We start from the raw sequence: 13,609 nt of genomic DNA, 5'->3' as shown, positions 1-13,609 counted from the left end.
GATTGTGGACACGACAACAGGTATCTGTTTCTGGGAAACTGAGGCGGAGACAGGTGAAAGGAAGTAGATGGGGGAAAGGATTTGGAATTTGAAGCTTGGCTGCTGAATAATAGAAAAAATTCAAGCAAAAAGCAACATTGAACTAACAGGAGTAGACTACCAACTCTGCCATTTTTTGACTGGTAACTTATAGATGTGCAGAATTTAACAATCCTAACCACCTCCTCCCTCTCCCTCTCCCCTCCCTCCTCCCTCCCCCCACCAGGTTAAGGGTCAGAAAGGAAACACTGAGGAAAGATAGGCATTTAAAACCCAAGTCAAATATTTAAAATATCAACTTATAATGGACTTACAGTGTTCTTTATCCAGTTTTGAATAAGGTTTGTGAGAATCACTGCCGTTCTCGAACCTCTGCCTGGAGCAGTCACTATGATGGTCAGAAAGAGATTCTGATCCAACACAGTCCAAAAGATGCCTGCTTAAACTTCCTTTGTGCTCGTTCAATGTTTCCTCTGAAAAGAAATAGTACAGTAATAAGAAATCATTAGAAAAAGTAGCATCTAAGATTTAAACATATAATAAATACCGTAATTTAGTGCAATGGCCCCAACAGTCCATACATAACAATCGCACTGGCTTTGCAAACAGTATATCAAAAATAAGTTTAACCTTTAAAAAATGATGGTTAGAAATAATTTGGGAAAGGTATTCCTTATTCTGGGACAGGTAAAAGACAATCATCTGTCCCAATGAGGTTCTACCCATCACAGATGCATCTAATACAAGATAGATGTGGAACTAATTCATCATAGGTCTAGCTTTACTTTAAGCTACAACTGTGACCACCGTTACCATGAATGCACTTTGCAATGCAATCTTACACTGATTACTAAAGGTCTGCTGTACATGCCCCAGGATGCCCGAAGGATAGGAAACATATCCACTTAGGTCCAGCCTATTTTGTCCACCACAGGTTGGCTAGGTATTTTGATATCTCAGCTTGTAAACTTTACAAATAAAATTTCTTCAAAAATATTCATGTAGTTATTCTGAATATATGGATTACCTGCTAGAATTGCTTTCAAAAGTTATTTTATTCAGCCATTACTGCTGAGATGTCAAGCAGCCTGGTCCAGTATAGGAATAAAAACGTTCTTGTACTTGCCAGTACAGTTCTGGTACTGGTTCATTTAATGCGGCTGTAGAAGGGGCATTGGTGCCCTGTAGTGCTTGTTTGTTTGTTTTTTTTTAATTTGACATCCCACCCTCCCCTCCCCCATAAAGCCTCGTACTTCTGCATGGGACACTCCGCAGAGCTTACAGCTTCCAGATCCCACACTACGGTGATTCAACGTCTGGGCTGACGGGGAGAGAATGGCAGGTCCAGGTCTGCTACCGGTACCCTGCCGCTTCCAACAGGGGTTTTGGAATTTGCATTAGTCAATCACTACCAATAACAGGATCTGATGCAGAGATTTAAACAGTAAACAGTCCCATTCGAACTCTTGCATGGTCAGATGGAGCACCAGTCAAAGATCACTTTTCCCAGGAAGTTTGGTTAATTTAAAGGACTGTTTTTTGCAATGCAGTTTTGGTATCTTAAACACCAAGCATAAGGATTCTGAAGAGAATAAAATGCAGATATTAAAACAATTAGCCCTGTACAACAATCTTAAAACATTTACATTTTGAATAGAAGTACATTAAACATTTAATATTAAAAGAGCATCAAACTAAGACAAGCTAATAGAGTAACTGAAGTCTCATCCATGATTTGTGATTTACCATTAACTACTGGGTGCCCACATCTACAGATAATCATAACAAATAAAACCAAGTGGGACATAAGATACATATAATTCTTAACCTTTATTCTAATTAATAGTATATAAGTAATCAAACTTCAGGATATCTGGTCAAATTAAGGCTGGCATTACAGTTTCACTAAATATGCATACTTCACAGATTACGACTCAGCATTGTATCCTACCTCTGCTGTGGACATGGGAACCGTTCGGCTTGCTGTCTACATGTGCAAATTTTGCTTTCAGCGGCATTTGATCGTCACATGCTTGTTTACAGCTATGCATCTTCTTATCTGCAGAACAGACACTTGGAGTTGGCTCACAGATCCTTTCCCATTCACTCACGGGGTTAGCTGACCTCCCGCACTGGTGCCTCCTGGAATGGTGGTGCTCTTTTTGGTAATGGCAGTCTTTGTCATCGTGATGGCGTTTCTTCTTCTTCTTCTTCTTTTTCCTGTGTTTTCTTTCATCAATCTCAGTGTTCACTTCAGACATATCCAATGGCTGTTGCCTAGAAAATGCATTTGTAATCGTCAGTACCCAGCAAAATGCAGATGACAAATATACAAATAAGAACCTTTTGCGCTGCCTACCTAAAGCATATTTAGGTAAAAAGGACAAATTTCTGTCCATATTGCTATTGACATGTAAAAAAAAAAATCAAAACCCTTCTCAGATCTACAAGTCACTTGACAGAATGCTTTCCGACACAGATTGCTCAGAGCTGATTTTAATTTCCCAAGTACTTCATTATAATACTTCCAAAGTAAAGTCTCTCTCGAATGGATGATCTGTCTGCTGCAGTCAAGTATCTCCAGTAGTAATCAAATCCAAACAGATGCCTTATTCTAACTGGTACTCACTCAGAGCAGTGGGAGCCCCATCCGATTGGTAGAGTTAGGGATTCTTTTGTCCAGCTCGGCGTTTACACATTGTTAGGTGAAAGTCGAAGGACAATGGACGACCACAAAGTCTGCCATTATCAAAAAGAGCACCATCATTCCAGGAGCAACCAATGTCATGGCAGCTCAATGCCAACACTGAGTGCAAAAAGTAGAAGATTCCAGTTCCCAACTCCACTCAGCTTAAGACAACAGAAACAGAGTGTCATGGTTTTGACAATGGTGCACAACCTTGATGGGCAGTAATGCAGGTCACCTCATTCTCAGCCAACTTACAGATGGGCTGAAGCAGCAGGGTGCACTGCAAAGATTGAGCTCTGAGGCTTGGTATCCCAAGAGTGTACTAGCTCCGGTGAGGTCCCTGCCTGTCCCCCACAACGGAGCCCTGCATAGGCAAACTGGGGGAAGGTGGAAAGGAGGAAGGAAATAACGATTTAAAATTATTTGATACATGTCAAAGTTCCAAAATACACTCATTTAGACTACTGATACAGGAGCTTGTGAACCAGTCACCGCTACAACCATCACAAGAATGCCATGAGTTATACCTATGGTCTCTATCGCGGTGTTTGTCTTTTGATGTCTTTTTCTTCTTCGATTTCTTATGCTTTTTTAATCTTCTCTCCTCAGACGATTGATCCCGCAACAGTTTTCGGCATTTCCTGTCAACATCACTTGTGCCATTCTCACTGTCGCTGTGTTTTCTTTTACGTTCGTATTTGTTTTGCAGTCCATTATGCTCAAACTGATTGCTCCAAGTCCTTCCATTAGAGCCCGAGTTGTGTCTCTCTCTGTGAAACTTATCTTGATAAGGATGATAAGACAGCAGTGAGCCTGGCTTTGAATTGCAGTAGCTTTTCCTATCAACTGGACACTCGTTATCTCGCTTATATTTTTCTATTCTCCCGTCCTGATAATAGTCTTGCTTATGAGAACAATTGCTGTAACTACAACTTGCCGATTTTTCAAATTCCCTTTCATTTTGAGACCATCTTCTATCTTTGTGTTCCCTAGACCTGTGCCTGTAGTTGGACTCACCCCTATAATTATCCCTTTGTAAAACTCTATTCTTTTCTGCACTAGTCCTTTCCCTACTTCGAGATTTTGCATGGACAATAACAGAGTTCTCTTTCTCCTGAGCCCGGTTTGCCTCTGGACCAGCCGTATCCCGGCTAGGAGACAGAATCACACCTTTGTAAGTGCTGCCCTGTTCTGAAATGCTGCTTTTATTTTGATTCGAACTTTCCTTCACAGGAGATTTCACCAAATCTGTTGGTTGCTGCTCTGGTTTTTGTGATGTGTGTTGTTTGGGGTCTACCTCTTCTTGAAACTGATCTTTATTGACAAGTTGACTACTTTCCTCAACAACACAATTCTTCTTTTGATCATTTGTTTCCCTGTCAGACTGATGCTTCTCGGTGCAACTCTCATCCTTTCCCGTGGGACAGTTTTCATCTTGACTAGTTTTTCCTTTATTATAAGAGTGTTCCTTACTAGGTTGACACTCAGTTTCTAAGAGACTTTCCTTGTCACTATTAAATTGAGGTTTATTACTGTGAGTTTCCATTTCCAGTACCTTATTACCTAGATCGCGAATAGATTGCTTATTTTCAAAACCGTGGCCATTGGTCTTGTGGTCAACTATCTGCAGCTCCTTTTTGCTCTGACTAGGCCTCAATATTTCTTCGGTTTGGCTCTCAGTAGCATTATTTTCCAGGACTGCTTGTACATTGGGAACAGGACTCAGGTTGTTGGGACTGCTGTTAACAAGACGGCATTCATCGGTATTTCTCTGAAGATCACTGTTGCTTTTAAAGGGATCAACGGTGGATGATGTAGATGGCCCAGCAGTGGCTTCTTTTAATGGAGAGATCAAGCTCGATAGTTTTTCAGCCAAATAAGCATGGACGGTGTCTGCGTCACCACCACCACCACTGTGATTTATTGCAGAACTGGCCTTTGAAGACATAAGCAAGTGGTTTTCATTTCCCCTGTAACAGAAACAAATTTTACTGATTTCTTAAAAGGTCTCTCAAATATTATGAACATACAAAAAGGTTGAAAAAAATGTGTAGGCCCATCAATGCTTACTCTACCCATTAGATCATGGACTCTCATGAACTACATCCCCCACCCCCACAATCAATAGTTCAGCGAAACCTGCTTGTATTGATTATGCAGACAGAGTGAAATCCTATTTGCAAAAATCTATTTACATTAAGCCTGCACTTTCTCCATCAATCATACCATCGGTTTGGGCTGAAAATTCTATGAAAGGCGGTGAGAAGATTAAGATGCCCTGTAGGGGAGCTCTCAAACTATAAACCGCCACTTTTAGCCGAGCTCTGCTCAGCTGTTTGAGTTGTCAGCAAAGAGCAGGGCAGGGCAACGCAACACAGGGCAGACATCCACGTTTAAATGCAAGTTACCTTTTGGAGCCTTGACATGCCAAAAGCATCCGGGACACAAGGTTTATCATTTCTCGATTTATCATCATCATAGGCAGTCCCTCGGAGTCGAGGATAACTTGCTTCCACACTAAAAATGAATTCTCAGGTAACTGAAGAGTCCAACGCGGGACCTACAGTCTCTGTCACAGGTGGGGCAGATGGTGGTTGGAGGGATGCGTGGGCGGGGAGCCTCGGTTTCCGCACGCTCCTTCCGCTGTCTACGCTTGGCTTCAGCTTGCTCTCGTCGACGAGACTCGAGGTGTTCAGCGCCTTCCCGGATGCTTTTCCTCCACTTTGGGCGGTCTTGGGCCAAGGATTCCCAGGTGTCGGTAGGGATGTTACACTTTATCAAGGAGGCTTTGAGGATGTCCTTGAAGCGCTTCCTCTGCCCACCTGGGGCTCACTTGCCGTGTCGGAGCTCAGAGTAGAGTGCTTGTTTTGGGAGTCTCGTGTCAGGCATGCGGACGATGTGGCCCATCCAGCGGAGTTGATCGATCGTAGTCAGTGTTTTGATGCTGGGGATATTGGCCGGAGCAAGGACACGGACGTTGGTGTGTTTATCCTGCCAGTGGATTTGCAGGATCTTGCGGAGGCAGCGTTGATGGTACTTCTCGAGTGTTTTAGTCATTAGGTCCACGTTTGAATATAGTTTGTGGGTTTTTTTTGCTCACTCTTCTCAAGGTTGAACATGCCTTTAGTACACCCAAAGGGGAAAACAGCTTGAGCAGCACATCAAGGTTTGAACAAGTTTGCTGATCAGCTATTCAAACTACTCGGGTGTTAGCCTGGCTTAATTGGTAGCACCCTCACCTCCAAGTTAGAGAGTTGAGCCCCTACCCCAGGAATTGAGCAGATAATCTAGGCTGACATGCTAGCAGCAGTGTCAGGTACACTCTTTTGGAGGAGATTGAGACCCTGTCTATCTGTGTCTGCATGTGGATCCCACTGTCCTGGCCAACATTTCTCGCTCAACCAATGGCTGCTGCCTCTGCTACTCCAAACAGTATTTTAAACAAAAATCAACCATGTACTATTTGAAATGTAGAATAAATAGGACGATAAACGCTACAGCTGTGGCTCAGTGGAGAGCACATTTGCATCCGAGTCAGAAGATTGTGGGTTCAAGTCCCACTCCAGGAACTTGAGCACATAAATCTAACCTGACACTCCAGTGCAGTGCTGAGGGAGTGCTGCACTATCAGAGGTACTGTCTTTCAGATGAGACGTTAAACCAAAGCGCTGTCTGCTTTCTCAGGTGGACATAAAAGATCCCACGGCACTATTTCGAAGAAGAGCAGGGGAGTTATCCCCGGTGTCCTGGACCAATATTTATCGGTCAATCACCATCACAAAAACAGATTATCTAGTTATCACATTGCTGTTTGTGGGAGCTTGCTGTGCGCAAGTTCGCTGCCGCGTTTCCCACATTACAACAGTGACTACACTTCAAAAGTACTTTATTGGCTGTAAAGCGCTTTGAGATGTCCGGTGGTCATGAAAGGTGCTATATAAATGCAAGTCTTTCTTTTTCTTTATAGTGCTAGTACGTCAAAAGCTCTTTTAAAAAAAAAGATTATAAATCCACTTTTCAATGTGACTCGAGGTGTTCCGATATAAATACTGCTATTCAGGACCACTAATCTTACCTGGCTTCTTCGGAACCGTTTTCTTGGTTTATACTGCATGTAGAGTTTTGCATTACGTTCTCAGCGTTTGGATTCAGAGAAACAGGACTAGCCTAGGGTGATAAAATATTTGAAACACTTACTAACTGGTCATAACAGAATCAATAAATATATGGAGCACATTGTCAGAAAGTGTGAGGTCATGCACTTTGGCAGAAAAAAAATCAAAGAGCAAGTTATTTTTTAAATGGAGAAAAATTGCAAAGTGCTGCAGTACAGCGGGACCTGGGGGAACTTGTGCATGAAACACAAAAGGATAGCATGCAGGTACAGCAAGTGATCAGGAAGGCGAATGGTATCTTGGCCTTTATTGCAAAGGGGATGGAGTATAAAAGCAGGGAAGTCTTACTACATAAGCTATATAAGGTATTGGTGAGGCCACACCTGGAATACTGCGTGCAGTTTTGGTTTCCATATTTACGAAAGGATATACTCGCTTTGGAGGCAGTTCAGAGAAGGTTCACTAGGTTGATTCCGGTGATGAGGGGGTTGACTTATGAGGAAAGGTTGAGTAGGTTGGGAGGAAGAATCCAGAAGAATGAGAGGTGATCTTATCGAAACGTATAAGATTATGAGGGGGCTTGACAAGGTGGATACAGAGAGGATGTTTCCACTGATGGGGGAGATTAGAACTCGAGGGCATGATCTTAGAATAAGGGGCTACCCATTTAAAACTGAAATTTCTTCTCCCAGAGGGTTGTAAATCTGTGGAATTCGCTGCCTCAGAGAGCTGTGGATGCTGGGACATTGAATAAATGTATAACAGAAATAGACAGTTTCTTAAACGATAAGGGGATAAGGGGAGCAGGTGGGGAAGTGGAGCCGAGTCCATGATCAGATCAGCCATGATCTTATTAAATGGCGGAGCAGGCTCGAGGGGCTGTATGGCCTACTCCTGCTCCTATTTCTTATGTTCTTATACTAGATTTTCAATTGTGTAACATAAGAAATAGGAGCAGGAGTCGGCCATTTGACCCCTCGAGCCTGCTCCGCCATTCAATAAGATCATGGCTGATCTGATCCTGGCCTCAATTCCACTTTCCTGCCCGTTCCCCATATCATTCAAAAATCTGTCTATCTCCACCTTAAATATATTCAATGACCCAGCCTCCACAGCTCTCTGGGGCAGAGAATTCCAAAGATTCACAACCCTCAGAAAAGACATTCCTCCTCATTTCTATTTTAAATGGGCAACTCCTTATTCTGAAACTATGCCCCCTAGTTCTAGATTCCCCCATGAGGGGAAACATCCTCTCTGCATCTACCCTGTCAAGCCCCCTCAGAATCTTAAATGTTTCAATAAGATCACCTCATTCTTCTAAACTCTTATAAGTATAGGCCCAACCTTTCTTCATATGACAACCCCTTCATCTCAGGAATCAATCTCGTGGACCTTCTCTGAATTGCCTCTAATGCATGTACATCCTTCCTTAAATAAGGAGACCAAAACTGTACGCAGTACTCCAAGTGTGGTCTTACTAATACCCTGTACAGTTGTAGGACTTCCCTACTTTGATAATCCATCCCCCTTGCAATAAAGGCCAACATTCCATTTGCTTTCCTGATTACTTGCTGTACCTTTATGCTAATCGTTTGCATTTCATGTACAAGAACCCCCAGATCCCTCTGTACTACAGCATTTTGTAATCGCTCTCCATTTAAATAATAATGTTTTTTTTATTTTTCCGACCAAAGTGGATAACCTCACATTTTCTCACATTATACTCCATCTGCCAAATTTTTGCCCACTCACTGAGCCCAGCTATATCCCTTTATAGATTACTTGCATGCTCCTCACAACTTGCTTTCCCACCCATCTTTGTGTCATCAGCAAACTTGGCTACATTACACTCGGTCCCTTCATCCAAATCATTAATATAGATTGTAAATAATTGAGGCCCCAGCACTGATCCCTGTGGCACCCCACTAGTTACAGTTTGCCAACCGGAAAATGATCCATTTTTCCTGACTCTCTGTTTTCTGTTAGTTAGCCAATCCTCTATCCATGCTAATATATTACCCCCAATCCCCTGCACTCTTATCTTGTGCAGTAACCTTTTATCTGGCACCTTATCGAATGCCTTCTGGAAATCCAAATACACGATATCTACTGGTTCCCCTTTATCCACTTTGCTCGTTACATTCTCAAAGAACTCCAGAAAATGTGTCAAACATGATTTCCCTTTCATAAAACCATGCTGACTCTGCTTGACTGCATGGTGATTTTCTAAATGTCCTGCTACTGCTTCCTTAATGATGGACTCCAGCATTTTCCCAATGACAGATGTTAGTCTAACTGGTCTATAGTTTCCTGCTTTCTGTCTCCCTCCTTTCTTAAATAGGGGTGTTACATTTGCAGTTTTCCAGTCCACTGGAACCTCCCCAGAATCAAGGGAATTTTGGTAGATTACAACCAATCCATCCACCATCTCCGCAGCCACTTCTTTTAACATCCTAGAGTACAAGTCATCAGGTCCAGGGGACTTGTCCACCTTTGGTCCCATTAGTTTTCCTAGTACTCTAACTCTAGTGATAGTTTTAAGTTCTTCCACCCCCCCCTCCCTCCCCCAAATAACTTCTTGGTTATTATTGGGATGTTTTTAGTGTCTTCCACCATGAAGACCAATACAAAATATTCGTTCCAAGTCTCTGCCATTTCCTTGTGTTCCATTATTAATTCCCCAGTCTCATCCTCGAAGGGACCAATGTTTACTTTAGCTATTCTCTTCCTTTTTATATACCTGTAGATGCTCTTACCGTCTGTTTTTATAGTTCTTGCTAGTTTACTCTCATATGCTATCTTCTCTTGCATTTAATCACGCATATTAGTCTATATAACCGAAATATACACAAGTGAAAAAAGCTATTTCTTCTCTGGTCATTCAACCCAATTACAAAACTGTATTTTAAAAGAATCTTTAATTTGATCTTAAAACCTGCCTTCCCTTTCCTCATGTTCATTTTCAAGTGGTGATGGTGGTGGGGGGAGGGGGGGGGGGGGGGGGGAAGAGAGTACATTCAAAAAAATGATTTTTGATCAGCCAAAATTTGAGTTCTGAAAACAATACATCAGTGAAAGGTTCATCAGTGGCAGGCTGACATAATGGACAGGATCTGGCAACCTGATATGCAAAATCCAGAGAGATGCCAAAGAAACCTGTTAAGGGTTATTAGAGTTGATGAATAATCTCATCCATGGTGCTCAAAGGGTTAAAACACTGGTTACAGCACAAATGTTACAGCCAATTTAACATTAGTCAGAGCTAATAACTGAACAGTAATTCAAAATGTAGAGCTCCACTTCAAATAAAATCACAAGGAGGCTATAAAACATCACAAATGATTACAAGAGTAGCTTGCTAATATAAAACATAATATATACATAAGTGTTTGTATAAAATAGCATTTTCACAAAGTTCTCTTGCTGCTAGTTAATCTTTTAGAACCTTAGCTTGGCCTCTCAATGTTCAGCATCGCTTCATTTCATGATACAATGTGAAGCTACACAGAAGCACCCGGCAACAGAATGCTGAAGCTTGTGCGGCAGTTCCACAGATAAACAGGAAAAGTCATACACGTTATGGGACAAACTTTATTGTCCATCTCGATGTGCATAAAATTACAACAAAAGTAGATCAGAAGTGCGACGGGAGTAGTGTGCTTTGGTTTGGGAGAAGCGTAAATTAGTTGTGCCTTTGGCTCATTTATCTGAATCCCTCGCGTTTTCCAGCCTTGTAACGTACTTCTAGCCATAGTTTAACCTTTACCGTTTAAAAGCTCAGCTCTGAGCATTTTGGACAACAATGTGCAGTGGCTACAAAAGCTACACAGCTCAGCAAAGGAAATGTGTTTTCTCTGTTACATCCCTCTTTCTGCTGCCATCTACTGGCCAAAACCTGAGCGAGTGAAACTTCCACAAATAATCTCATTAAATTTCCCCTCCATAAATCTAAGATGGTGTCATGCAAGTGCAAGCACTGCAGTAGTGCAACTTAACTTAATAGACAGATTTTTGAAGGATAAGAGAGTGAAGGGTTTTGGGGAGCGGGCAGGGAAATGGAGTTGAGCCCAAAATCAGATCAGCCATGATCTTATTGAATGGCAGAGCAGGCTCGAGGGGCCTTATGGTCTACTCCTGCTCCTATTTCTTATGTTCTTAATGTTTTTTGAATGGCAAACTATTGAGTAAGATCGAATAAAACGTACAATAATTTGTTAGATCCTGTCATCCAAAAGGGTTTTTACTTTGAATACATTTTTAAAACTAAAAAACTGCAAACTGGACAGCTGAGGAAAGGGGAGTTGACCAGCCAGCTGCTGACCGTACAATCAGTGGGAATCCGCTCAGTTTCAGCCATCACTGTGAAACCGCTCAGTCAGTAAGCAGAAGAGACAGATGGGAAACAACCCCGTTTTAAAGGATAATATAGTAAGCATTAATAAACCCACCTTCCACAGACTACTTACTTCATCTGCAGGTGATCCCTTTGTAGTAGATAAACCATTTGCAGAACAATTCACGGACTGCACCTGAGAAGCAGTGGATTCACACGTCTGATGATTCTCGCCATGATCACCCGCTTCCCGATGTGCGTTAGTTTTTGTTGCAACTATCTCAGGCAAGCTCTTGGAACGGGAATGGTCACTGGTGGCTGTAGATGCAGAGTTTACTTTGAGATGTGCACTGGGCCCAGTTCCATTAATCGTTCCGTTCACTGTCTTCGCATAGCCATTTTCCATAATTAAGCCCTTGGGCTCTTCATCAGACTCCTCTGAAGATTCCTCATTATAAGGAACTAAAGAACTAGAAGGTCCTTTGGGCTGACCGTTCACCATCACGTGAGAAGAGGCAGTGTTGGATGCTACTGGCTTAGCAGCTGTGACGGCTGTAGCAGTTGGAGCAGAGGGTGGGGATCCCACAGTTGAGGTTCCTGAGGTAGACGGAGACACACTAGTATGGGAAACCGTGGATGGAGCTTTGTACAAGTTCTCCAATGGACTACTGTGGAGGTTGGTCGGGGGCTGAGCCTGCCTTGGCCCTTGCTTGGAAGCCTGTATACTGAAGCAGAGTTTTTGCCGTTTGGAAGGTTCAGGTATCACAGTTGGTCTGGGCAGTGACCGACTCGGAGAGGGTCCAGGGGGAGTAGAAATGGTCCTGACTGCACTTGTGCTACTTGTGCTAGGTGCTGCGCTGCTGGCCATTTCTTTCAGGGAGCAGTTTCCATTTGTTAAGTGATTTGAGTTCTGCAATGCAGGAAAACAATTAATTAAATACAAAATGTTTACAATATTTCAAAATTAAGTTGATGTTAATAGAGCTGCTTGGAAATTCAGTATTAACACCCTTCAATCCAAGCACAAAATAAAGTGGCTCAGACTGCCCAACATTAATAGGGTCAACTTTAAAAAAAAAAAATCACCCCTTTCCAATCTATTGTGTACAACAAAACCAAAATAAGAAATTAGACCACGATTTCAGTTCCAGGTCATTTAAAATGACCACCTTCCACAGACTACTTACTTCATCTGCAGGTGATCCCTTTGTAGTAGATAAACCATTTGCAGAACAATTCACGGACTGCACCCGAGAAGCAGTGGATTCACACGTCTGATGATTCTCACTATGATCACCCGCTTCCCCAAGTGCATCAGTTTTTGTTGCAACTATCTCAGGCAAGCTCTTGGATGCTTTATAACATCTCCAATAGTCAATATTGCCTTAGGGCTATTTCCAGAAATCGAATACCCAGCACAGTGCAACGTTGGCAGAGGCTGGCACAGAACCAGGATATTTCTGAACGTAGACAGGCAGGACATCTTTCGGTTCAAACACCACAAACAATAACTCAACTTGACCATCACAATTTAGAAAGCCCAGTGAAAGAGGTGGCCATTTGGCCAATCAAGCCCCCTCCATCTAGAGTGCACATACAACAGTCCAATCCTCTCAACTCAGTCACCTCATTCACATTTTTAGCATTCAATTTCCACTGTCATTTTGTGTTGCTTAAATTAAATTAATTTTTTTTAAGCACAAAAATGACAAATATAGACCACATCCTACTGTACATTTTAAAAGTAATTCATTGATTGAAAGGCGCTTTGGGATATCCTGAGGTCATGAAAGGCGTTAAAGAAATGCAAATCAGTCTTTCTTTCTACTGTGGACTTCTCTACTAGCCCCACTACCCGTCGATCCCATTTTAAGAATGTTAAGTTCTTCCCTTACCTTCATTGAAGCAACATGTTTTAATACATCTATAACCTTCACCCTCCTTCAAACAGACACTGATCTCGCTCCATTTCAAAAGGTGAGAACTACCCCTGAATTAACTCTATTGCACACGCCCACTAGCCAGTGGAAGAATACGTTTTTGCCAATCTCCAACCTTAACTAAAACTTATGAATTTTGTAGTGTCCTCGAGTTCTATGCTCACTGTCCCAAGTTAAACAGCTTTCTTACTTCAACCTTCTCTGTACCTTTAAAGGTCAGTCATGTCTCCCCTCAAAAATAGCAACACAATTTTTTTTTTAGTCACTTGGATCTTTCTTCAAAACCTAGTCCTCCAAGACCTGGTATCATCACTATTTTTATGAACCCTTTCCTATGCATCAATATGCTTTTTCAATTAGGATCAGTAAAACTGACCTCATCATTGATTTTTACAATGTCACTAATGAGTTGTTTTCTTAATGCATCATAGCGGCATCTGATTTCACTGTCTTATAACTGATTCTCTGGCCAAATGTGTTCAGTGTATGAAGT

General features: G+C 42.1%; 1 protein-coding gene across 6 annotated transcripts in view; it reads right to left on the bottom strand.

The window, feature by feature from the left end:
• usp42 (ubiquitin specific peptidase 42) overlaps positions 1-13,609 on the bottom strand; it is a 94,286-nt gene that overhangs the window by 17,088 nt on the left and 63,589 nt on the right. For 5 of the 6 annotated variants that reach the window (XR_011596805.1, XR_011596802.1, XR_011596804.1 and 2 more), the window contains 5 exons: positions 11,310-12,086; positions 6,804-6,895; positions 3,256-4,698; positions 1,991-2,316; positions 354-512 (listed from right to left, as the gene is read on the bottom strand). Coding sequence is in view for 1 of the 6 variants with exons in the window: in XM_070900781.1 (XP_070756882.1) it covers positions 354-512; positions 1,991-2,316; positions 3,256-4,698; positions 6,804-6,895; positions 11,310-12,086 (2,797 nt within the window). In the remaining 5 variants the exon portion in view is untranslated. Of the gene's footprint in view, positions 1-353; positions 513-1,066; positions 1,622-1,990; positions 2,317-3,255; positions 4,699-6,803; positions 6,896-11,309; positions 12,087-13,609 lie in introns of those variants that run through there. The other variant, XR_011596806.1, reaches the window with a different exon arrangement.

This window comes from Pristiophorus japonicus, chromosome 15 (genome assembly GCF_044704955.1).
Source record: "Pristiophorus japonicus isolate sPriJap1 chromosome 15, sPriJap1.hap1, whole genome shotgun sequence".
NCBI lineage: Eukaryota > Metazoa > Chordata > Chondrichthyes > Pristiophoridae > Pristiophorus > Pristiophorus japonicus.
The sequence above is the reverse complement of the archived record's forward strand: the minus strand, read 5'-3'. Positions and strand labels throughout refer to the sequence as shown.